General features: G+C 44.8%; 1 protein-coding gene across 1 annotated transcript in view; it reads right to left on the reverse strand.

The window, feature by feature from the left end:
- Positions 1-27,876, reverse strand: part of LOC138246383 (tetraspanin-4-like) — a 156,823-nt gene that overhangs the window by 63,967 nt on the left and 64,980 nt on the right. Inside the window, exons 2-3 of the mRNA XM_069200952.1 lie at positions 8,608-8,686; positions 1,121-1,312 (exon numbers count right to left, since the gene is read on the reverse strand). Coding sequence (XP_069057053.1) covers positions 1,121-1,312; positions 8,608-8,676 — 261 coding nt within the window. The 5' untranslated portion in view covers positions 8,677-8,686. The remainder of the gene's footprint in view (positions 1-1,120; positions 1,313-8,607; positions 8,687-27,876) is intronic.

Raw genomic sequence — 27,876 nt, forward strand, 5'->3', positions numbered from 1 at the left:
GTTCCTTGTCAGAGCAGCATTTGCTGGGGAGGACTGATGTGATGTGGAGTTTGGTGCCCAAGAGATGGTGGAAGCCATTTTGGAATGACACTTTAAATGTCTTCAGGACTGAGTCTGTTCCGGTGTTAGGGCTAAGAAGGTCCGTAAAGTAGGATGACAAAGTGGCAATGAGTATTTAGGGTATTACGGCAGTGTTGAGTGTGTGCGAGGATGTGGCAGGGGAACGCATATTAAAAGTGATGCTTTGGACTGCCCTGTAAATGGGCATGTGGCGCCAGTATTGGTATCTTTTATACCCTCTGCCAGGATCCTGGGGTGTTGTGATCGGGAAAGGCTGGCAAGGCGGTGGGCAGAGTTTACAACATTTTCAAGGCTTCAGAGTTAATGAGGGCCCAGGAAGTAGATTATCCACACACCCAGACTGCTGATGTTTACAACATTAAAAGAGGAGTGTGGCAGAGCATAGGGTATTGACTAGTTCTGTAAATGTTGAGCAGCGGGACCTGAGCAGAGGTGTGACCCAGGTGACAAAGGCAGACAGAGACAGTTTACTGTCCTACTGCACTCCAAGTCTGAGGGCAGAGAGGAGAGAAAACTGGAAAAAGGGGAAGAAGATCAGAGATGGACCAGTTTTGAGAGCACTGGATGTGGGGGAAGATATGACTGCAGTCTTGGTGGGCTAAAGCACGGGTCAAAGGAGGTCTTCTGACAGCATGTTTTGGAGAGGCTGCTTGTTAATGAGCACTTGGAGTGAAGCAATGAGTGAGGGGAAGGAGATGAAATTCTTGAGTCATATACAAATAGCCGGGGGGAAAAGTCAGCCATGGTGATGATGTCACAAAGAAAGGTTGAGTCTAGCAGATAAAGAGAGCAAAAACGGTGAGACCTAGAGTACTACTGAGGGTATCTACTGATAGCCAGGTGAAATGTGTTGGACTGATCAACAAGGTAGAAGGGGAGCCAGGATAGTGCTCCAAGGCAAGGTTAGCAAGGCCTAACCTTGACTTTTCAACAGCATATGGTGGTTATCACAATGGCACACTGGTTCCTGAGGTTTTGGAAGCTAAGCATCCCCCATCCCACTTATGTTCCAGCGCAAAATATTACATGAATGTCTTACCGAGAGCAGCAGACACCGACGCTCCGTCACAGCACCCAGACACCCGATAAAGCCCACCACCATGATCACCGATCCAGTCACCATGAAGAGGCTGGCAGCAGACAGGGACGGGAAGGTGTAGGACAGCGTTGCAAAGTTCCCTTGTGTGACGGCCAGCCACACGCCGACACCCAGGATGCCACAACCACCCAGCTAGTGGAAGACAAGTAGAGAGTTAGTATGTCCAGCATAACACTAATAGAAGAGTGTCCACAGCTCACACCTGGGCCAGCTATCGACCAACAATAGACCCAGCACCTCCCTAGAAAGCATGTACTCCCAGTATACCAAAGCATTGAAGAAACATGGCTGAAGGAAGCTTACAATGATGAAGGGGTGCTCCTGTAACACCGGAGGCACTTTTGGAATATGTCTGTCTGCATCAGATACTATGCACTCATACATGGGACACTGTACACACCCAATCAGCAAATGGCACAGACATGAACAGGAAAGAAAGACTACTAACATACACACTATCTAGGACAAGGACACAAACAAAAAGGATTCACAAGCAAACCAATACAGGATCACAAATGGACTACATGTTCACAAATAAACATATGCAGATAGGCACATATGTGGGCCTACAATAGAGACACAATGAAACAGGAGACTAAAGGGTAAAGAACAAGAGATGGAGACCTACCGAGCAGTGCACTCCACAATGCACCAGCTATCTTTCCAGTGACATGGTGTCAATCTATCATTCAACATAGTGACAGCCAACACATTTTGCGCTTCAAGTAACACTTTCTCAAAACTTAATTGTTACTAGTCATCTTCCTCTCTATAACTGAGTTTCAGGTTTTGGCCCCCTCAATTAGCTCAGGCATAGGTGATTATACGTGCTTCATTAGCAACTTCTCATCTAAAGCTCTGATTTTGCATCAGTTGAAGCCCACAATATGGCGCCCAGTCTCATTGCAGCGCTCAATACAATTTTAGTTGGACGTGTTAAAAAATCACATCCCTTAAGTGTTTTGATGTGCCTTAGTGAGAGTAGAAGTCAGACCACGGGATTCGACTAATGTATATCCGTGTCTCAATCCTAAGTGCATTATTTACAGACACAAAGTTTACTTACACATACCCAGACACACACCATCCCTTTCATGCCTGGTCCTCAACATGTACCTGTGCCCGTTGGCATTGCTAATACAGCAGCACTAGTGATCCTTGAAATGTACCCTAGTGGCACTCAAATCCACTTTCATTTTTAAAACAGACACATCTGCCTGGGTCATATGTTTTTGAAACAAAATGGTGCCAAGGCAGACATCTTGATTATTGGTGGTCGTTGACAGCAAACTGGACATGACCTCACAAGTCAATGCCATCACTGCATCCTGATTCCACACCGTGAAGATGCTGAGAAAAACTGTCACTCACGTCCTAGTCACCAGCAAGTTGGATGGACTACAGGAACACCTTCTACGCCGGGTATCACCAAGCAACTCACTAGATTACACTTGGCTGCTAGATTCATCCTCAACCTCACACACAGAACTCACAACGCAACAGGGAGCTTATCTGGCTCAACACAAACACACTCATTTCAAACTCCTCTCACACACACATTCAAGGCACTACATAACTTAGGCCTCACCTACCTGAACAATCGCATCTCCTTTCATCACCCAACCACACACCTCCACTTCGTAGGACTCCTACTCCCACACACATTCTAAGCATACACAGAACCAGATCAGGAAGATGGGCATTCTCTTAAATCACTTCTAAAGGGTGGAATGACCTTCCACTCCACATCAAAGCCCTCTCTCTTCTTGAATTCTGCATTAAGCCAAAGACCAGGCTCTTCAATTAACTATCCTACCATAGGCAGGGCTATGTACACAAACCTACTCAGCAGCAGGATACCCTTGCAGGTCATAGTGCACTTTCCAGTGCAAATAACATAACATAACTGGAATTCACTTCACTGCATTTAAATAGCGCACCAATTCAGGAGTGTAATCAGGAGCAGACCCATAGTACTCTATTAAAACTCTAAACAAATACATACACATGATGAATACACAAAGAAATAGAGATATACACATATAGGCAAAACGTGTATTTAGTAATACCAATATGCAGAATACACACACACAGATAAATGGAATGCACACCTGCACTAATGCAGGATTAGCACACACAGGAGAAGAGACACACATGCAGTGTAAATGTTCAGACACAGATATTGACCAATATACGAGGTATATATATATGCACTTGAACATAGATACACAGGGTAGCCAGACACATACGTGCACTATTACACACACATACACACAATACATACAAGCCATTATGCATAGATATAGTGAACAGATTCAGCTACACATGTTTTACAGGGTACATTACGTAGGCAAACACAAATGCAAGCTCTACACTCAAGGAAATACAGAGATACACGTTACATACATGCAGACATATACAGATAAGCACTGTAAACATACATATATCCAAATGTACAATGTATACTATGCAGATACACAGGGTTCACATTTGCAGACATACCTAGTTATAAAGTGTGTATATATAGTGGACACACATGTGAATACACACAGATATGCAGTGTAAATAAACACAGCTATGCACAAACACAGATGTGCTCAGAAATACACGCTACAGGTATATAGATATACTGGATACGGGATCGAGTGACTCCTCCTCTTCGGCTCCATTGCGCATGGGCATCGACTCCATGTTAGATTGTTTCCCCGCAGAGGGTAAGGTAGGAGTGATAGAGTATAAAGAAAAGAGATGTCCATGTTAATGGAATGTTAAATATATATAAATATCTACATATGTACAAGTATTGTTTAACTTAAACGACTATAGGCTCCTGTGGAGGTGGGAGGGTGCATGTGAATCTGCAGCGGAACATGCCACGAACAGATGTACACTGGGTAAGTGACATTTTCCGTTCGATGGCATGTGTAGTTGCAGATACACATGCTGTGCATAGACTACAAAGCAGTTAGTCCTCCCATAAAAACGGTGGTCAGCCTGTAGGAGTTGAAGTTGTTTGAAATAATGTTCTTAGTACAGCTTGACCTACTGTGGCATGCTGTGTTGCTTAAACATCTACACAATAGTGTTTAGTAAATGTATGTGGTGTTGACCAAGTAGCTGCCTTACATATTTCAGCCATTGGTATGTTCCCTAAAAAGCCCATTGTAGCACCTTTTTTTCTTGTAGAATGTGCCTTAGGAGTAACTAAAAGTTGTCTTTTAGCTTTAAGGTAACATGTTTGGATGCATTTTACTATCCATCGTGCTAAACCTTGTTTTGAAATGGGATTACCAGTATGAGGTTTTTGAAAAGCTACAAATAACTGTTTAGTTTTCTTGAAAGGTTTTATTCTATCTACATAGTACATTAGAGCTCTTTTAATGTCTATTGTATGTAGAGCTCTTTCTGCCACAGAATCTGGCTGTGGGAAGAAGACTGGTAGTTCCACTGTTTGATTGATATGAAAAAGGTGATATTACTTTAGGAAGAAATTTAGGGTTAGTTCGTAGTACGGCTTTATGCTTGTGTATGAACGATTCCTCAATAGTGAAAGCTTGAATTTCGCTAACTCTTCACAATGATGTAATTGCGACTAGGAAGGCAACCTTCCATGTTAAAAATTGTATTTGACACGAGTGCATAGGTTCAAAAGGTAGGCCCATAAATCGTGTAAGCACTATGTTTAGGTTCCACGAAGGAACTGGAGGTGTTCTGGGTGGAATGATGCATTTTAAGCCTTCCATGAAGGCTTTGATAACAGGTATTCTAAATAGAGAGCTGTGCTGTACATTTTGCAAATATGCGGAAATTGCAGTGAGATGTATTTTTATGGAAGAGAATGCTAAATTTGATTTTTGTAAATGAAGTAAATAGCATACAATATCTTATATTGATGCTGAAAGAGAGGCAATTTGTTTAGATTGACAGTAATATACAAATCTTTTCCATTTGTTCGCATAGCACTGTCTAGTAGTGGGTTTTCTTGCTTGCTAAATTACTTCCATACATTCTGTTGGTAGTTGTAAATACCCAAATTCTATGACCTCAGGAGCCAAGTCGCCAGATTGAGTGTGTTGGGATTCGGGTGTCTGATCTGCCCTTTGTTTTGTGTTAACAGGTCTGGTCTGTTTGAGAGTTTGGAGTGTGGCACTACTGACAGGTCTAATAGTGTTGTGTACCACGGTTGACGTGCCCACGTTGGCGCTATGAGTATCAGATTGAGCGTGTTTTGACGCAATTTGTTAAATAGAAATTGAATAAGTGGAAGAGGGCGAAAAGCGTAAGCAAATATGCCTGACCAATTGATCTATAGAGCATTGTCCTTGGATAGGGGATGTGGGTATCTGGATGCAAAGTTTTGGCATTTTGCGTTTTCGCTGGTGGCGAACAGATCTATGTCTGGTGTTCCCCATTATTGAAAGTATTTTTTAAGTACTTGAGGGTGAATCTCCCACTCGTGTGTTTGTTGATGATTTCTGCTGAGAACATCCGCTAATTGGTTGTGTATCCCTGGAATGTATTGTGCTACCAGGTGAATTTGGTTGTGTATTGCCCATTTCCAAATCTTTTGAGTTAGGAGGGAGAATTGAGACAAATGTGTCCCTCCCTGTTTGTTTAGGTAATACATGGTGGTCATGTTGTCTGTTTTGATCAGGACATTTTTGTGAATGAGGAGAGGATGAAAAGCTTTGAGTGCTAGGAAGACAGCTAACAGCTGTAGGTGATTTATATGTAGCTGTTTGTGTTGGGCATCCCATTGTCCTTGGACGTTGTGATTGTTGAGGTGAGCCCCCCAACCAATCATTGATGCATCTGTTATAATTATGGTCTGAGGCACAGGGTCTTGAAATGGCCGCCCTTTGTTCAGATTAGTGGAATTCCACCACTAAAGGGACATGTATGTTTGGCAGTCTATCAACACTAGATCTTGAAGTTGACCCTGTGCTTGTGACCATTGTTGTGCGAGGCACTGTTGCAAAGGCCACATGTTTAGTCTTGCATGTGGAACAATTGCAATACATGATGCCATCATCCATAATATTTTCATGACAAATTTGACAGTGTACTGTTGATTTGTTTGTATTTGTGTTATTATATTCTGGAATGCGTGTATTCTTTGGGTATTTGGACTTGCAATCGCTTTTTGAGTATTTAGTACTGCCCCTAAATACTGTTGTATTTGCGCAGGCTGTAGTTGTGACTTTTGGTAATTTATTGAGAACCCTAGCGTGTGCAGGGTTTGTATTACATAATGCGTATGGTTTTCACACTGCGTTTGACTGTTTGATTTTATCAGCCAATCGTCTAGATTGGGAAAGACATGTATGTGTTGTCTTCTTAGGTAGGCTGTGACTACCGCTAGGCACTTCGTGAATACCCTTGGAGCTGTTGTTATTCCAAAGGGTAACACCTTGAACTGATAGTGCTTTCCTTGAATGTCAAACCTGAGATATTTTCTGTGCGCAGGATGGATGGGTATATGAAAATACGCATCCTTGAGGTCTAATGTTGCCATGAAATCGTGTTGCTGAAGTAGTGGGATAACATCCTGTAGGGTTACCATATTAAAGTGTTCTGACAGGATGTAAAGATTGAGGGTTCTGAGATCTAATATTGGCCTTAGGGTGCCATCTTTTGGGGGAATGAGGAAATACAGTGAGTAAACTCCTGTCCCTACTTGATTTTGTGGCACGGCTTCTTTTGCTTGTTTGAGTAATAGAGATTTGACTTCTTCCTGTAACAGAGTATGGTCTGTGGATAGCCTGTGTGGTTTTGGTGGAATGTTTGGTGGAGTTTGTATCAATTCTAGGCAATAGCCATTGCGGATAATTGATAATACCCAGTTGTCTGTGGTAATGTTTAGCCAATTGTTGTGGAACTTTTGCAGTCTTCCCCCCCCACAGGTGAGGTGTGAATTGGGAAGGAATGGCACAAGTCACTGTTTACTTTGTTGTGAGGCTTGTTTTGGTGTTTGATATTTTCCTCTGCCTCTGGGGTACTGGCCTCGATAAGTGCTTTTGAAACCACCTCGGTATTGAGGTTGGTAGGCCGGCTTTGGCTGTGATGTGGATGCCTCTGCAGTTTGGGCTCTAAATCCACCTCTAAACTGGGGTTTGCGAAAGGATCCCCTGTATTGTGTGGTGTATAGTGTACCCATGGCTTTTGCGGTGTCTGAATCCTTCCGCATTTTTTCTATAGCAGTGTCGACCTCTGGGCCAAAAAGTTGTTTCTTGTTGAATGGCATATTCAACACTGCCTGTTGGAATTCAGGTTTGACTGCTGAGGACTTAAGCCATGCATGTCTCCTTATGATTACAGCAGTATTGATGCTTCTGGCCGCTGTATCTGCTGAGTCCAGGGCAGACCTGATATGATTGTTATTGATGGCTTGGCCTTCCTCCACTATCTGCTGTGCCCTCTTTTGCAGTTCTTTGGGGAGATGACGGATTATATCTTTCATCTCGACCCATTGGGCCCTGTCATATCTGGCCAACAACGCTTGTGAGTTGGCTATTCTCCATTGGTTGGCTGCCTGAGATGCCACCCTCTTCCCTGCAGCATCAAACTTCCTACTCTCTTTGACTGGTGGGGGTGCATTACCTGACGACTGCAAGTTTGACCTCTTTCTGGCAGCGCTTACCACTACTGAGTCTGGAGGTAGTTGCTGGGTAATATAGACAGGATCGGAAGGAGGTGGCTTATATTTCTTCTCCACTCTAGGAGTAATTATTTTTGCCTTTACAGGATCGCTAAATATTTGGTAAGCATGTTTTAGTATGCCGGGGAGCATAGGGAGCAACTGATATGTTGCATGCGTTGAGGAGAGTGTATTTAATAAGAAATCATCCTCTAATGACTCAGTGTGCATGGTGACATTATGATATTTTGCCGCCCTAGCTATCACTTGAGTGTAGCCTGTACTATCCTCTGGTGGTGAAGGCTTAGAGGGATAGCAATCTGGGTTATTGTCCGGAATGGGGTCTGGATCATAAAGATCCCATGGATCCACATTGTCCTGCTGCGAATCAAATGAGTGTGATGGTGACTGCATAGGTGTAGGGACTAGTAGTAGGAGAGATATGCAGATGTGGAGAGTGAGGAGGAGACTGAGGAGGCGAAAATTGAGGAGGGGGAGGTGTCTCTTTTGTTTTTGGCACTTTAGCTGGCGGCTGTGTAGTGTCCAATTCCTCCTGAAAGGCTAATTTCCTCTTTGGTTTTGGAGGTAGTGCAGTTAAAATTCTGCCAGTTTCTTTATGGGTATGAATCCTGGCTTGCCTTTCATCCATTACTTCCATGGTTGGTCGCATTTGTGAGAGTCCTCCTCAGTAGATTCATGGCTTTCTCTAAACACATATTAGGCTATACAAAGAGGTACATGGCGTATATGAACAACAACAAAGATACACATATACATTACAGTTTCTCACCCAAAAGATGAGGTTGAAGATGAACATCTGGACCTTGATACAGAGAAGACATCCCCTGGAAAGCCCCATCTTCACAGCTCTGGAAGAGAAAGACAATAGGAATCATTATCACTGCCTATCTATCAAAGGCTTGCTGACTTATAAATTCCCAAGCATCATCTTTTTACCCATTCTACTTTTTATTGACTAATTTGCTACCTAAATTTCTACAGTCATTAGACAGTTCAGAAAACAAAATGGCCCATTTTTAGGATGAGCGCCCAAGCGCTTTGACCTGTTGTAATTATTGTGGGCTTTTAACCATGCCTATTTCATGCCCATACTTTCATTTGTGGTGGGCTTGCCTTTCAAAAATCACTTGATGTCATTGGTAATTGCTTTTTGTTTGTCCCACCCTGATGCTGTTTTTGTCACGCCTTGCAGACTGCCCCTGTTACATGGATTATTGCACGACTGCCAATACATTTCAGCATGGACAAACTATTTATTTTTTCTCACCCCTTCAAGCTGCATGGTGGCCATGGAACTCACAGCGTGAACAGGCACAACAGCGTGAACTTGATCGGTTGTATTGAAGCGCTGGTCATATTGTTCACAGTTACCTAATCAGAGTTATTTCTTGAGGTTCTCCCCTTAAAACACTTAAAAATTGGTACATGCTTTACATAAAACAGAAATCCTCAAAGCAAAAGCGGCTACCGCAAAATAATAACCCCTCCCACCACTCACTGTCTTTTTAAGCATTCTCATGGCTGGAACTTTTGTTTCCCAGCTGCGAATAGCTTACGTTTTAAGGGCCTTGTTTGTAATATTATTGCTATAGGCCTGCTACCCCGGAAAATATGTAATGCTATATGCCCTCTAGGGGCTACATATATGGTTACTCTGCATTGTTTATTGCCATTTTTTTTGTATTATTTATTGCCATTTTCTTTTTTGTGGTAATGCCAAGTAGGGGCTTATCATATAGGTACACAACCATGTTTCTTACAAATGCTATTTTCATTGTGGTGTCCTCTAGGGGCTATTCTAAGCATTATAGTCATATCAACTTATTAAAATATTCATGGCACGGAAACTTGTCCCATAATGCTTTGCAGGGCATTACTTTTACAAAACATGTTTGCTCATAACTCAGCCTGTGGTGGTCCTAGGACAATGGGACCACCTTCAAAAGATTGACCACAATGTGCTCTTTCTGTCTACGTCATCTCTGGGTCCCCGCACTATGTTAGTGGGGACTCCAAAATAATAATCCCTCCCACCATTCAATGTCTTAAGCTTTCTCATGGCTTGTACTTTGATTTATAGCTAGGAGAAGTTTTGCTTTAAAGACCTTATTTGTAATATCATTGCAATAGACCTGCTAGCCCTAAAACACTCTCTAGGGGCTAAGTATATGGTTACATTGCATTACTTTTCCTGTTTTTTTCATGGGGTTATGCCCTATAGGGGCTAACAATATGGTTTTATAATGATGTTTCTTACAAATGATATTTTTGTTATGGTGTCCTCTAGGGGGCTGTTTGCTTATTACAGACTAGTGCCAAAAGTTTATTTCTGATAGAGGTTTAAATCATAATTGTATATGTTTCAATATTATCTCCTAATTACAACTATGACCATAATTACGGCCAATTTAACATCCTTATTACACTATAACTGTTTGAACAATCTTGATTTGTTTAGGTGATCCTTCTAGTTTATTTCTCCTCTGTGGCTGTCTGGGGTCTTTTTTGGGGGACTTGTGTTAGCCAGTCAGAAACTCTGATGGTGGGGTGGTGAAAGTGGTATTCTATTGGAATTAGCATGACAAATTTAAATTAGGATGCTAAATGGCAACATTTTCAGTTTTTGCTGCAGATAGAGGAAGAAGGTTAATGGAAGTGATTTAGTTATATGCAGGGCCTCTGGAATTATACTGCAGGAAAGTATGTAATTATGAGGCAAGGTTGACCAATTTATGCAGCAATAAAAGTCCAGTTATGAATTTACATTGCCAATAGCTCTCACTCAAGCAAATGTGTGATCTATTACATTGCAAATGGTTGTTTTCAAGGTTATTGTGAAATTAGGACACTTATTTACTCTGCAAGATGCTACACCATGAAAAATGAGGTATCCCATCATAAAATAAATGAGCAAAACAACATGTGAAAGTTGTAAACTATCACAATGAACTGTGGCATGTTATGGTTGTTGAATTAAAACTAAATGCATTGCCTTAAAGATTAAATAATACCTGCCCTCATGGAACAATGCTGGTATCATAAGCAACATGAGGATATCCGTCCAGGCAAGTAACAAAATATTTTCTACGGTCTGCACTGTTCCCATAGGATGCGACAACATCTAACACAATACGTTATACACAGAGGTATATATGTTTATGGTTTTTGTATAGTGCAAACCTAGCCAACAGAGAGCACTGTACAGGGCAAAAGACATGCGTAAAGTAAACAAGTGATACAAGAGTTAAGCAAGGTTGTCGACAGTTAAAGGATTGTGATGTAGTGTTTTGTAAAGAGGTGAGTCTTCAACTCTTTCCTAAATTGTAGAATAGAGGTGGCTAAGATGTGGCTCACAATGGTAATACATAAGGAAGAAACAACACACACCAACTTGCATCAGGATTTGTATAACACAGAATGCATTAGATAGAACATCATTCATACACCCGACATGCCACCAGTATGTTGTATAGGTGGCCATTTTGTGGCTCACAACAGCACCAACTTCAAAGAAACATACACAAACAAACCCTCAAAGAAACATATGAAAACAAAAAACGTTAGACAGAACTCTTTGCATACGTCCAACATAGAACAGGTACATCAAGTATAAAACAATCTATTACTCACAAACAGCACTTGTTTCATTACAAACTGTACAGCAACCACCAAAGGAACACACCAGATTATACTTCAAAAAAATCATGGCACCCAACTGCTCTCTCGACCATGAATCTCCACACTTACATTTCTTTTTTGCTGGGCAATGGGATACTCAAATAACTTAGAAGAAACACTGAAGCAATTCACATACAGATAAATGAATATATACCTAACCAAGTACAAAATAAGAATATCTTAACTACAACATGTCATCCCATGCTAAATCAGACAACAGCCTGCAACTGAAAGCCTGGAACTTTTCAGAAAGTCACCGGACATCCTGCTACTAGGTCACATGAATAGTAGAATGCACCCTTCTTAAATTCAATGAATAAAAACAGAAATACTAATATGTGTACATTGGTCTAACTCTCAGCCGTGTGGCCTTTAGTACAGGTAGCTTAAAGCACATCCTACCACTGCCACCAAAGGAAGGAGCCTCGTACTCACGGATACGAAACTCTCACTAGTACCTCAAGTAAAACAGGTACTTAAACTCTCTGTAAACATAGTTGAGACTCAGACACTTTCCCCCCTTCCTCAATGGGAATATGCCACCATCACATTGGTATTATCAAAGCTAAAGTATGCTAATGGTATATTTCGAGGGCGGAGGGCATCCTAACATTCCTTATACGAAGGCTACAGCCGATTTACAACTCCACTACCCAACACTTACTGCATCATACCAGTTAAAAAAGAACATCTCGGGTTTCCTGCTTTTAAATTGATTTTTTCAAGGCCCCCTTCACTGCTCATCGGTGGGTGTAGGCCACATCTTCTAGTAAGATGAACTTCAAAACCTACCAACCAACGAGGAACCTAAGATGGAAGACGACACTTCTTCCTAAGTACTCAGATAGTCTCAAATGGACAGTGCACCTTAATACTGAATACCAAGCTCTGGAACATCTTGACACGAATGAGAAACCTCCCCACCTCCCACCCCCCAATTTCAAAGACCAACAAAGGCATGGCTGCTCACCTCTCCTGTATTAACACACCGCCGCTGACAATCAGGCACAAACCCAGTAAACGTGAAAAGCCTAAAGCTGTGAAGCCCTCACTGTAGACTGTAGAGATAATACAATAGTGGCTGGTGAAGATGTAAATGCATGCCCACATATCAATCTGGCAGACCTTCAGCACCAGTTTTGGTGGCGGCTTTGACTCAGGTTGATAAGGCCATAAGGTAGCTCTTGTTTGGCCAAGGCATAGCACACCTTTATAGAGAGAACAATCCATCTTAAAGGGTCTGTTTCCGAACGGCCCTTCTTTGCACCAGTGTATCCAACAAAGAGTTTGCTGTCCACCTTGTGCTCCTTAGTTTGATCAATATAGAAGCTAAGGGCTCTCTTGAGGCCAAAGTCTCGCCTATGCTTCTGCTTAGAGAGATGTAGGTGAGAGAAAAAAGTGGAAGGCATGATGGACTGCCCCAAGTCCGAGGGCACTAGTTTGTCCGGAAAGAAGGTGGTATATGGTGGTTGCACTGACAGTGCTTGCAATTTGCTGACACAGACTGCAAAAATAGTCGCAACGAGGAAGATACTCTTCATCGTCACCAGCCTCAAAGAGCAGCTGTGCATGTGCTCAAATGGTCTGCATATCAAGAACATAAGTATCAGATTAATGTCCTGTTACGGTACAACAAAAGGCGAGAGAGAAAGCACTTTCAGGAAACATATTATAACAGGTGACAAATAAGGAGATCTGATCAGGCAAACACAAAAAAGCAGAATGAACAAATAAATAACCTTTAAAAGTGCCCAAGGCAATACCTTGTTGGTCCAATATCAGACCAAACAAAAGTACCTCAGAAAGTGTTACTATTAGCATTTCGAGCTAAAAGTCCAAGCACAAACTTCGCTCAGCGTCCAGAACTGGGCGACTTTGTGGGCGATGTGGTGCCAAGATGACAACCACACTTCCTCACACAGGTGAAAATCACTTTGCTGGTTCTGCTCAATCTCAAATCACGAAGTGTAGATTTTGGTGGTTCAGGTGAACAACCCTGCTCCGTAGCTGAGACACAGCGTTTTCACTCAGAGGAATATGGAGCGGAGGACAGATCCTCAGGCTCAGCAGTTCAGAGTGCCTGGCCCTTCGAGCCAAGTACAGGGCTAGAAGGATGACCTGAGCCCTGTCCTACTTGGCATTTTTCAGAACTTAGGGAAGCAAAGGAAGAGGTGGAAACACATAAATAAGTGTAGTACTTCGAGTAAGATAAAGAGCCTTAAAGAGAAAACTCTAGGGCGCAAACTGTGCGAAACTAAGAGTTCTTGGCGGTAGTGAAAATCCACACTAGTAGGTGAAGGCACTGTGCACTACTTCTGGGTGCAGACAACGCTCCTCGGTGGCTACATGTCTTTGGCTGAGCTCGTCTCCCGGGCGCCAGGGAGCCCACCGGGTGGTTGATTGTCAGAGAAGTCTCTTGAAGATTCAGCCACTTTCACAGTTAGAGTGCTTCCTGCCAAAGAACACTAGACTCCACAACATCTTGCTTGTTGCCATGCCTCACGGCAGTGGTGTTGTCCAGTAGAGCCTATACAGGATTACCTCTGATGGATATCAGGAAGGTCTTGAGAGCCGTAGCCTCTTTCTAGCCTTGTTACCCCCACTTTTGGCCTGTTTGTGAGTGTATGTCAGGGTGTTTTCACTGTCTCACTGGGATCCTGCTAGCCAGGACCCAGTGCTCATAGTGAAAACCCTATGTTTTCAGTATGTTTGTTATGTGTCACTGGGACCCTGCTAGCCAGGACCCCAGTGCTCATAAGTTGTGGCCTATATGTATGTGTTCCCTGTGTGATGCCTAACTGTCTCACTGAGGACTGCTAACCAGAACCTCAGTGGTTATGCTCTCTCTGTACAAATTGTCAGTAGCAGGCTAGTGACCAATTTTACCAATTTACATTGGCATACTGGAACACCCTTATAATTCCCTAGTATATGGTACTGAGGTACCCAGGGTATTGGGGTTCCAGGAGATCCCTATGGGCTGCAGCATTTCTTTTGCCACCCATAGGGAGCTCTGACAATTCTTACACAGGCCTGCCACTGCAGCCTGAGTGAAATAACGTCCACGTTATTTCACAGCCATTTTACACTGCACTTAAGTAACTTATAAGTCACCTATATGTCTAACCTTTACCTGGTAAAGGTTGGGTGCTAAGTTACTTAGTGTGTGGGCACCCTGGCACTAGCCAAGGTGCCCCCACATTGTTCAGGGCAAATTCCCCGGACTTTGTGAGTGCGGGGACACCATTACACGCGTGCACTACACATAGGTCACTACCTATGTGTAGCTTCACAATGGTAACTCCGAATATGGCCATGTAACATGTCTAAGATCATGGAATTGCCCCCCCCCATGCCATCCTGGTATTGGGGAGACAATCCCATGATTCCCCGGGTCTCTAGCACAGACCCGGGTACTGCCAAACTGCCTTTCCCGGGGTTTCACTGCAGCTGCTGCTGCTGCCAACCCCTCAGACAGGTTTCTGCCCTCCTGGGGTCCAGCCAGGCTTGGCCCAGGAAGGCAGAACAAAGGACTTCCTCAGAGAGAGGGTGTTACACCCTCTCCCTTTGGAATAAGGTGTCAGGGCTGGGGAGGAGTAGCCTCCCCCAGCCTCTGGAAATGCTTTGATGGGCACAGATGGTGCCCATCTCTGCATAAGCCAGTCTACACCGGTTCAGGGATCCCCCAGCCCTGCTCTGGCGCGAAACTGGACAAAGGAAAGGGGAGTGACCACTCCCCTGACCTGCACCTCCCCTGGGAGGTGCCCAGAGCGCCTCCAGTGTGCTCCAGACCTCTGCCATCTTGGAAACAGAGGTGCTGCTGGCACACTGGACTGCTCTGAGTGGCCAGGGCCAGCAGGTGACGTCAGAGACTCCTTCTGATAGGCTCCTTCAGGTGTTGCTAGCCTATCCTCTCTCCTAGGTAGCCAAACCTCCTTTTCTGGCTATTTAGGGTCTCTGCTTTGGGGAATTCCTTAGATAACGAATGCAAGAGCTCATCAGAGTTCCTCTGCATCTCTCTCTTCACCTTCTGCCAAGGAATCGACTGCTGACCGCGCTGGAAGCCTGCAAAACTGCAACAAAGTAGCAAAGACGACTACTGCGACCTTGTAACGCTGATCCTGCCGCCTTCTCGACTGTTTTCCTGGTGGTGCATGCTGTGGGGGTAGTCTGCCTCCTCTCTGCACTAGAAGCTCCGAAGAAATCTCCCATCGGTCGACGGAATCTTCCCCCTGCAACCGCAGGCACCAAAGAACTGCATCACCAGTCCTCTGGGTCTCCTCTCAGCACGACGAGCGAGGTCCCTTGAACTCAGCAACTCTGTCCAAGTGACTCCACAGTCCAGTGACTCTTCAGTCCAAGTTTGGTGGAGGTAAGTCCTTGCCTCCCCACGCTAGACTGCATTGCTGGGAACCGCATGTTTTGCAGCTACTCCGGCTCCTGTGCACTCACCGAGGATTTCCTTTGTGCACAGCCAAGCCTGGGTCCCCGGCACTCTAACCTGCATTGCACGACCTCCTGAGTTGTCCTCCGGCTTCGTGGGACCCTCTTGTGCAACTTCGGGTGAGCTCTGGTTCACTCCACTTCATAGTGCCTGTTCCGGCACTTCTGCGGGTGCTGCTTGCTTCTGAGTGGGCTCTTTGTCTTGCTGGACGCCCCCTCTGTCCCCTCACGCAATTGGCGACATCCTGGTCCCTCCTGGGCCACAGCAGCATCCAAAAACTCTAACCGCGACCTTTGCAGCTAGCAAGGCTTGTTGGCGGTCTTTCTGCACGGAAACACTTCTGCACGAAACTTCACGACGTGGGACATCCATCCTCCAAAGGGGAAGTTTCTAGCCCTTGTCGTTCTTGCAGAATCCACAGCTTCTACCATCCGGTGGCAGCTTCTTTGCACCCACAGCTGGCATTTCTTGGGCATCTGCCCACTCCCCACTTGATCGTGACTCTTGGACTTGGTCCCCTTGTTCCACAGGTACTCTCGTCAGGAAATCCATCGTTGTTGCATTGCTGGTGTTGTTGTTTCTGGCAGAATTCCCCTATCACGACTTCTGTGCTCTTTGGGGAACTTAGGTGCACTTTGCACCCACTTTTCAGGGTCTTGGGGTGGGATATTTTTCTAACCCTCACTGTTTTCTTACAGTCCCAGCGACCCTCTACGAGCTCACATAGGTTTGGGGTTCCTTCGTGGTTCGCATTCCACTTCTAGAGTATATGGTTTGTGTTGCCCCTATGCCTATGTGCCCCCATTGCATTCTATTGTAACTATACATTGTTTGCACTGTTTTCTATTGCTATTACTGCATAATTTGGTATTGTGTACATATATCTTGTGTATATTTGCTATCCTTATACTGGGGGTACTCACTGAGATACTTTTGGCATATTGTCATAAAAATAAAGTACCTTTATTTTTAGTATATCTGTGTATTGTGTTTTCTTATGATATTGTGCATATGACACTAGTGGTACTGTAGGAGCTTCACTCGTCTCCTAGTTCAGCCTAAGCTGCTCTGCTAAGCTACCATTTTCTATCAGCCTAAGCTGCTAGACACCCCTCTACACTAATAAGGGATAACTGGACCTGGTGCAAGGTGTAAGTACCCCTTGGTACCCACTACAAGCCAGGCCAGCCTCCTACACCAGCCAAATGGTGCATAACACCAGCAGATTGATATGGTGTCTCTGCTTCACTGGAGACCAGAGGCCACTGATTTTCAACTCACCTAGGTCCCTCTCCTGTCCCCCAGCAACCTTGGGATGATGCGTCCTTCACCTCTATGAGCCTCAGAAGGGGTAAGGAAAGCAGCCGGCCACAAGTCAGGTTGACATTCTTCAGCCACTCCTAAAGGTCCTGATCCGCCTCTTCTGAAATGCAGATGCTGTCCAAATGGAATCACCACTGCTGAGCCCACCAAAGCCGGAGGTTCCAAAGCCTACATGTGGCAATGGCATGAGGTGCCAGCAGCATGCACAAGGCCAGAAGACTAAGAAGCCTCAGTACTGTCTGGCCCAGACCATAAGAATGGGCTTGAAACATCTGGATAATATCCTGAATGTCCTGGACTCACTGCAGGGAAGATCTGACAGACAATCTCAGGGAAGACAGTAGGGAAACAGTCATCCACTGGTGGTCAGTGACTGACTGAGGTAAGCCCGCCTTCAGCAGCCAGTTGTCCCAGCAAGGGTATACATGTATCCTCAACCCGCGAAGATGAGCCTCAACCACTGCAATCACCTTCACCCAGAAGCAGGAGTGGCTCGAGGCAAGTAGAAGGGGCAGGGTGGCGTGCTGGGGAGAGGGGATTAAAAAAAAAAGTACCTTCACTGTCGCGCACCGCTCCTGCTTCTCCTTGCTGCAGGCACAGGCTTCCAGCCTGCCCTGCGTGCAATCCAGACGCAGCTCAAAGCTGCATCAGGATTGTCTGGGAGCGCCCACCCAGGGCGCTCCCAGGCAGACTGGAAGCCTGTGCAGGCTCTCTCCAAGCGCATGTGTGTTTGGCCGACCCGAGACGGCCAGCCAAACACACACGCGCTCAAAGGGGGAGTGCAACAGCACTCCCCTTCACTGCTCATCAACCTAGTGGCCCCGTCCTTTTACCAAACAATGATAATAAACACAGTTTATTATCTTTGTTTGGTAAAAGTTTTGCAGTGGCGACGCTCCTTCGCCCTCAAGGAGGAGCCACCCCTGCCCAGAAGGCCAAAATGAGGCTAAAAGGCAGGTTTGTGAACTGGAAGTGTTGCAACCCCACAACGAAAAGGATGAAATACTTGTGGGACTGCAGGATGGGCACTTGGAAGGACATCTCTTGAGGGTTCATGGACACTATTCATTGCCGCAGGTGCAGGGCAGACAGAAACTCGGCCAGAGTCAGGATCTTGAGTTTGTCTTTCCGAAGAATGATATTCAGGGCCTCAAGATCGAAAATTGGTCTGAGTCTACTGTCCTTCTTGATGACCAAGAATTACAGTGAGTAGCACACCCTACCCCTCTCCGCCTCAAGGACTCTCTCTGTTGCCCATCTGGCTACGTTTCAATCACTCTGTCGCTGTGACCCTCAAAAAGCTAGAATCCATCAAACAGCATGTCCATAATGATGCCTGCATGTAACAATGGCACACATCAAATATGGTGCTGAATCGCTACACTAGTGCCCATAGCACGGCGACACAATCTGAGGTGTCCAGCCTGGCAAGCAAACTTATTTTACCCCATCTAGTCCATTGTGGAACATTTGGGAAAAAGCAGTGCACCAATCCTCAGGTCGCTCATCATGTCCCAAATAGCAAGAGTATATCGCACTGACAAGCGAACTACACTGAGAGACCTCAGCTCCAGCATGGCAAAGGAGAAAATCCTCTTACTAAAGGCGGCAATGTGTTTCAGTTCACTGTCAGACAGAGCAGCAGGGAAGGGATTCGGATTCAACTTGGGAAGGGCGGGGCGCCGTGTCTAGGCAACCCCAGAGTGGCCGGGCGCGGCTCTAGAAATCTTAGAATTTATGGACAAAATCAACTGAAACTTAAACGTCCCAGACTCAGCATCAAAAACTGCTTTGTGCTACTGCTGCTGACAAGCTTTTGGCAGTATGCATCCTATCACAGATTTTTAAATTTAGGAAATTAAAAATAGCATTTCTTTTTTTTCCCCCAGGTGGCACAGGGCCTGTGAACATAGGCCACGCATATAAGCAAATGTCCCCTATTAAGCAGGGGCGGCTCATTCACAATGGCGAAGGAGTGTCGCCCCCCTGGCTAAGCAGCTGAAAAATAAAACAATGTTTTGTGATGGTTTTATTTTTCAGCTGCTCGATCAGCCAGCAGGTTCAGCCAACAGGTGCAGGGAGGGGTAGGGCTGGTCCATGGGAGGTGGAGGAGGGTGAGTGGAATCAGTGCACTAAGTGTGCATGTCAGTTTGGCCAACCCTCTCAGGCTGGCCAAACTGACATGCGCACTTATGTTTCTCCAACCCGGCTTGCACAGCCAGGTTAGAGAAACTAACACAGATTCCCACGTAGTGTCTGAGCGGCAGAACAAGCCACTCAGAACAATCCTGGTGCAGTTTTCATGCTAGGTATAGCATGAAAGCAGTGGCAGAATTGTGTGGGAAGCCTGTGCTGGTGCCGCAGGCAGTGCTGAGACACCAACACCATAGGAAGAGGAGTGAGGCAGCCAGCTGTGGCAGGAAAAGGTAAAAAAAAATATGTATTATTATTTGTTTTAAAATTTTCGTCCATCCATGCCCCCTCCCCACTCACCCCTCCCATTGAGATTTGCCGCAGCTGCCACTGCTACTATGGCCGTTAAGCAGAAGTGGTAAAGCAAATATATTAACAGAGTGAGCAGTGCCAAGCTAAGTGTATGGCTTGGCATATGATTCCATGCTCGTCCCAAACCATGAGAATTTTTAGCATGAAAATCAAGGTTCAAAAAGTGTATTCTTATATATGGTATTTTATAGCGCAAATCTAAACAAAAGGCAGTGTAGTGCTTGACATAACAAAGGATTTAACTTAGTATATCTGATTATATTATGCAATGAGAGGCATTTATTGAAAGTGATAGTTTTAAATATGACACGTCGCCTTTGACTTGCCTAAGGACGGCAACCTGGATTGGGACCTGGACTTGGATCGTGGGCAGGCCCAGGAATTTGCGCGCGACTCAACAACATACAGTTTCAAAATACTGTCATTAACTTTGGACTCCCATGACCTAATGTGCTATTTCATTACAAATGAATAACCAAGGTATCCCCTTTTTACAGTTGACTCTCTGTAATGAAGGCTGGAGGCAGCGTTGTGGTATAGCAGGTAAGCTTTAATTACCGAGCTCTCCTCTAACGCGGTGTCTTCTTCCCCTGTCAGCAAGCAACTGCCAGGAGAAAGAATCATGGCTAACATTCTAGGCTCACGGCATCGATCACACATCTAGCCGCGAGCCACGTCATAACACATCCCCCACCGTTGACACCCACAAAAAGAACCACAAATAAATAACAGGAAAGAACTATAACAAAATAAGAGATAACAAGGTAAAAACAAAAGAAAATCTATACACGGAGTCATTACCCTAGCAATATGCTTTATGTTACATAGTCATTCAAGAACCCTGGAGGTCTCCTACATCTAGTAGTCCTAGGAAACCCAACAGTTCTAGGTGACACAATACTTGGAACACAAGTAGAGGCTCCCATGGAATCTGAACAGGTATTAGGAGCATCAATAATCACCTCACTACTGCCAACCGCGGCATCACCACTTCCACCACCAAGCTGTTCCCTCTCGCCACCACTAGGACTGTTCACATCTTCATCTTTCATCAACATATAACCACTACAATCATCACCCCTCCTTGCACATCCAACATCCAATGCAGAAGAAAATTTTGCGACACGCCTGAAATTCCAACGTTGGCCATTATCAAGCAAGACATGCCACCTGTGAACTTGATGAACTCTAAACGGACCTAAGAATTTGTTAAACCCCTGTCTCACTCTACCAGATTTGATTTTTACCCAATCACCTGGTTTCATTCTCTCATTGTCATCCCCTGTCTCATTGGCTGGGTCTCCACTGAATGCGCCGCCACCTCCCAACAATCTCTCCATCCATGCAGGTCTGAGTTTGCTGACAGGTTTCCTACCTCTCATATCAACAAACGGTACTCTGCCTGACGTTGTGTTTTCTGTGGTTCCATATCCCCACACTAATTCTGAGATCACCGAACCAGCATCCAAATCATTGACCACAGCCAACTGCAGACCACCCTTAATCATGCGATTAGCTCGTTCCACAATACCATTAGCACGAGGATTGTATAACGCTGTACGGGCGTGCCTTATGCCACACAAGTCTAAAAACCCTTTAATCTCCACAGATGTTAATTGTGTACCATTATCGGTAATCAACACCGATGGAAATCCCTCCTCAGCAAAAATTTCTCTCAGTACACCTATGGTAGCAGATGTTGTAACCTCTCCCAAAAACTTGACGATAAGCCATTTGGAGTACACATCCACCATAACCAAGGCAAACTTCCTTCCCCTGCCGATGCCAGACAAAGGTCCAATAAAGTCCAGGCAAACACTATGCCAAGGTTTGCCAGGGTCAGTTATGTTACCACTAACCGACTGCTCTCCCACTCTCAACCGTTTCTCACTCTGAATGCACTCAGAACATCTTTCTACCCATCTCACCACATCATCATCCATACCGGGCCACCAAAATTCCATTCTCAACCTTCTCTTGGTAATCGTTTGACCAAGATGACCCTCATGTGCAATATCAAACAAGCGTTTGCGCACCCCCACAGGCGGAACAACCCTTTCACCCCGCAGGATCATTCTCCCATCAACTTCAGAAAGCTCATCCACCACCTTATTGAAAGGCCGTACAGATGCCGGAAGAGTACTGTCTCTCCTCCCACCTTTCCTTATTAAATCAACGACCCGCAACAAGACTTCATCTGCTTTCATAGCCAAATCCCAGTCGGTTTCTTTCACAGCTCCTTTACACCAATGCACAACCTCACCCACAGACGCAACAGCTCCCTCTTGTTCATGCTCTAATACATTGTCTCCATCTACTGTCTGCCACTCAAGAGCCAGACGAGAAAGACAGTCCGCTTGCACATTCTTCCAACCAGGAATGTACTCAATCTTGTAATTAAATTCTTGCAAACGGGAAGCCAACCTAGCCAATCTCGCTGACCCTTTACCAGTCCCACCTGGTGACAAAATCAGAACGCAATGTGATGGTACTTCCCCATATATATGTGCGAAAATACTCCACACCCCATGCCGCAGCCAGAGTTTCAAGCTCAATAACAGCATAATGTCTCTCAGCAGAAGACAAAGTCCGAGAAGCAAAGGCAACCGTCTTCTCCACAGACCCATGCATTTGAGATAAGACTGCCCCAATGCCCACAGCGCTTGCATCCACCGTGATTATTGTTCTTCTCTTTGTGTCAAAAGGCACTAGAATGCCAGCGTTGCATACATCATCCTTAATCAACTGAAAACATTGGCATTGCTCTCCTCCCCAGACAAAACTAGCCCCTTTGCGCAAAAGTACTTTTAGGCACTCTGTCTTGCTAGCGAAGTTCTTGAAAAATTTGGAATAGTACTCAATCAATCCCAAAAAGGATCGCAATTGGTCCTTGTCTTTGGGAGCTGGAGCCGACCTAATTGCCTCCAACAGGTCTTTCTTCGGCTTTACACCATCTTGCGACAGTGAGTGACCAAGATACTCCACCTCTGTCATCAAAAATTGACATTTTTCACAGCGCAAAGTCAAACCAGATTGCAATAATCTGTCCAGTAGCATCTTCAGAGTTATATTATGGTTCTCAATAGTTTCACCAAACATTAGAATGTCATCTTGGAAAAACAGGATATTGTCCAACCCTCTGAAAATTTGGTTCATCATCCTTTGGAAAACACTGGCGGCAGACGCCAGACCGAACGGCATCCGAGTGAACTGAAACGTGCCCTCCATGGTGATGAAAGCAGTGAGGCCCTTAGAACCAGGATGAAGTCTAATCTGATGGTATGCGTGCTTCAAGTCCAATTTTGAAAAGTATTTAGCATCCTTCATTAGTAGAACCAATTCATTAATGTTTGGCAAGGGAAAATTGTCTGTAACAATATTCTGGTTTAACCCTCTCAAATCTACACAGAATCTCAACTTGCCATCTCTCTTCTTAGAAATCACTACAGGCGACAACCATGCTGAGGCCTCCACTGGTTCAATTACCCCACTGTCTAGCATTTCATTCAAGAGCTCCTTTACACCCTCTCTTACCGAGACTGGAACCTTTCTAACCTTGTGCTGCACAGGAACAGCACCGGGCTTCAACCTAATCTCGTGAACATATCCTCTCAACTCTCCCATCTCCTCTCTGAATACCCCTTTAGCCCCATTCAATATACCGGCAAGAGAAACATCTTTGATTGCAGCTACCTGACTAGGGGCACACGGATTGATGACTATGCGAAGATCGTACTGGTGTTGCCAACCCAAAATAAGCGGACCAGACTCTGCCACATACACTTTGCCTAAGACCTTTCTCCCCTTGAACCCTGTATCAGTGAGCATATAACCTATGATGTCTATCCATTCACCCTGATACCTGCCAGGATTGATGTCCTTTGGCAATAGTCTTGTTGAAGGCCACATTTGGAGAAATAAATCCTTAGGAACTATTGTATATAAGGAGCCGGAATCCACCATCAGTTCTACGGACACATTCTTGACAGTAAACTCTGCTTTAGGTCTCTGCATCCTTTCTGCTCTCACCCCTGCCTCATCCAACCCAGAAACACACAACACCCTTCCGAATTTGTCACCTACGGACGCATCTCCTGAGGCATCACCAACCATGGCCACCTTCCCCTTTGTATGCTCTTTTTCCCTACACACCCTCGCAAAATGCCCTTTGCGCCCGCACCTTCGGCACTCTTTCCCTAGGGCAAAGCAATTCTTGGACTCAGAAGTATGATACCTGCTCCCACACTTGTTGCACTTCCCATTTTTAGATCCACTAAGCCTTTCCCAGGACGATTTACTCGTCACGGCCACATCACCCTGAACAGAAGATACCTCTTCAGAAGCCTTAACTTCTCTCCTCTCCATTTGTTTCATACAAAACTCTGACTCCTCAACCACCTTCGCAATTTCTATAGCATCCTTCAGCTTGGGGTCCTTCGCTGCCCACTATCTTTCCTGCATTTTCTTACTCCTACACTGTACTATGACCTGGTCCCGAATCAACTCCTCCGTCATCGCCCCAAATCTGCATTTGACAGAAAGCTCTCTTAAACGAGTGACAAACTCGTCCACCGATTCACCATCCCTTTGAGGTTGTGTGTAAAACTTAAATCTTTGCATGACTACATTCTCAGTCTTGGCAAACCTTAATTCTAGTCTCCGCCTTGCTTCCAAAAATACATCATCTATGGGTTGACCAGACTGATCAACAGCTTTAGGCAAGTACTTGAAGACATGCTAACCTTCATTGCCTAGGGAACTAAGTAAGATAGCTTTTTTTCTACTGGACGAGAATCCTAACCCATCTAAGGCTTCAAGATAATTATCGAATATGTCTATCCACTCCTCCCAAAGTATTGGCGGATTCCCAGGTTGCACCAAGAATAGAGGTGGAGAGTGCACAGCAGCAGTTGACATATCCATTGTGTGAATCTGTGCTTAGTTTCTAATAAAACACAAATTTGGTATGAAGGTATGCTCAGAAGAAACACAAAAAAAAAAAAATTTCCTCCAGGTATTTGTCAGGATAAAAACAATGTAGCAAACAGCAGGTTACAGGTGTGCCTATCACCGTAGAAGACACTTGTACGTGCAATGATGAGCAGTTCGTCGTGGCCAGAATCTATTTTAAGGGGAGTTTTCCCAACTCTCTTAGATGGCCGCCACCACAAGAAGCAGTTCGTCATGGGCAAAATCTAATTGAAAGAGAGTATTCCCAACTCTCTAAGATGGCCGCCACCAGTTTACTAGGACATCTGTGATGTCAACGCGATGTTGTCATGACAGCAAATCAGCAACACTCACGTGACCGAGGCCGATGCAGTCGTATCTCCAAATCCAAGCCGGACTGCAAACTTTAAATATTTTGGCGGTCGATGGATTCCAGGAACGGAACTACCGCTGGAAAGACATAAAACGCCAGTAGCTGGTGATAACGCCGCTCGTTATGCCGCGTCTGCGATCCCACGGCAAAACGATGTTTGCGACGTTCGCGGCATCCGCGTCAAGAGGAAAGCGACCTGCTTGCTGACACCTCGTCGCCAAAAATGTAATGAAGGCGGGAGGCAGCGTTGTGGTATAGCAGGTAAGCTTTATTTACCGAGCTCTCCTCTAACGCGGTGTCTTCTTCCCATGTCAGCAAGCAACTGCCAGGAGAAAGAATCATCGCTAACATTCTAGGCTCGCGGCATCGATCACACATCTAGCCGCGAGCCACGTCATAACACACTCCAAGGGAAGCTATCGATGTGCTGTTCATTTAATTTGCCTTGTTGAGTATTTAATTTTATTTTTTTAGCTTTTTGGTCCAGGACAGTGGCGCTTCATACATTTATTAATAAATACCTTGCTACTTTTTGATTCTACCAATACTGTCTAGTAAGACATAATTTTTTCATTTGTCGTGCACAAAATCTGCTTCACATATTAAGTTCTGCCCTTAGTTACATGGGCAACGCCTCTTTTAGAGAGTTTTTACTGAGGTGTAGCTAGGATACCAAGGGCACAGGAGTTCTTAGTTACGTTTCCTAGACTGCACCTCTTTTATACACTTCACTTCTCGTACCACTTTAGGCACTGTTTCCAAATCATTTCTGATCGCTGGTTTTGTTTGCACACAAGATTAGAAAGGAACAGGAAAAGCTGCTGTTGAAGCTTCTTTCCATCCCATTGTAGTTATCTCTGAAGCCTCCCTCAACAATGTTGCTGTTTGACCTTTAAAAATGGTAGTTATGGCTTCGATAGAGGGTAGAAATATTTTTTGAATCCCTCCCCACCTTGTGTGAGTTAATGCAGTTTATTATATGGAATGGTTGTGTGACCTCACCGTGTAATAAACTCACAGACCTGTCTTGGGTCCAGTCAGACTAGTTTCCAAAACTTTAGCTCAACCCTGGGTAGCTGTGGCTTCGAGCAGTCAGGCTTTAACAAATAAACTACTACAAGTCATTTATTTAAAAGTGCCAAAACAACTGAATAAAAAGAGGGAGAGGATGTGGCATAGCGGCCAAAGCTGCTGACTTTGGCACTGAAAAACCACTTTTGTGTATCAGCATCGGCTCAACATTCTATGATTCTGCGCAAATCATCCAATCTCCCTGTGTCTAAAAAAAATGAATGTGTCCTTGTGTAATGTAACAACTGCTCGTGTAAAGGGTTCCAATACCTTTGAGTTGAGTTTGCACTATAAAAAAACTCAAAAAAAGAAATAAAGAAACATGACAAAAAGGAAATATGAAACTAATTTATAAAAAAAGATCTTTTAGACACCAATATGAACAAAACCCACTGGAGGGTTTAAGTAAATTGTAAATCACATCTTTTCACTCAAAATGGAAACCAGTTTTGGCAACTACCACAGTTAGCAGTAACTGAATTTTTTTAAATAAAAATTGTGTTTGGGCACTACGGTCCGCTTTAAGCAACCAACTTCAGTAGTGAACAAGTCAGAGGAGTCAATAAGGCTTAGACGGACAACTACCTTGCAGTCAAACCAATCTTCAGTCCAGTTCCACCACAAGCATCAATAGATTGGCCCTGGTGCAAGGGAGAAATGATGCTGTTCCGGTTGGTGAGACGACTTTGGCCACAGAGGTCGATGTCCCTTGATGTTCAGGTGAAGTCCAGCCCAAAAAACAGTTGCCACTGATCTACTGGTCTCCAGAGATAGCAAAACCAGCAGTTCCCTTTATCTGCAGCTAGGGTCTGTCTTGGGTGACCAAACTGAACTTTGATGACTCTCCTAGGTCCAGAGACTGGGGAGCAACTTTTGCATGCAGACTCTCCTTGCCAGACTCAAAGAAGAGCAGGGCAGCCCTTCTTCCATCCTCTCTCCAGTACAGACATGATCTGAGGCCTGGGTGCCAGGGGTGCCCCTTTTATGCCACAAATTGTCTATGGGGATACAGTCATTGGGATACCAGGTCTACTGCCTGACGACAACCTCCTGCAATGTGTGGCATCTACCTATTCCAGAGTACAATATTTCGCCCATTCCCAAATGGCAGAACCCGTCTCTTGGTGTGTGGAACTTGGTAGGCGAACCTAGAGGAATGGCTACCTTTTGGCTACACGCCCATGGGAAAACCAGTTTGGCAACTGTTTTCCCCCTCTCTGTCCCGGATGCCAATCTGTCTACTAGAAAATAAGAGCCGTCCCTCTCGTGTGTGTCCAACATTTGCCCTTGAAAGGAGGTTTCCCCTTTGAAACCCACCTTTTGGGGCTCACAACCTGTGTGGCTTCCTGCCAGAGAGAAGTTAACACCTCTTCCAATGGCAGGCCTCTATTTTGTCCTTTCCTGGGAGTTGTTCACATTTCTCCCTAGGAGGGCAGAAGGCTGCCTTGTGACCAGCATCTGCAAATGGACACTGGCAAACTTTCTAAAGTTACTTTTTACTCAAAAGTTACATTGAATTCGACTTGGCCATCATGTGGGGTTCAATGCAACAATTCCTTTGACACCTTGAAGTACCAACTTGAGTAGTCACATTTGGGAGTTAGCACAACTGAGTTGCCAGCGTGTAACCCTGTACTTGCCAATGCGGCTACTAGTCTTTCCACAGTAAACATGACAATTCAGGGTTTTTACTG

Source organism: Pleurodeles waltl, chromosome 7 (assembly GCF_031143425.1).
Source record: "Pleurodeles waltl isolate 20211129_DDA chromosome 7, aPleWal1.hap1.20221129, whole genome shotgun sequence".
Taxonomy (NCBI): domain Eukaryota; kingdom Metazoa; phylum Chordata; class Amphibia; order Caudata; family Salamandridae; genus Pleurodeles; species Pleurodeles waltl.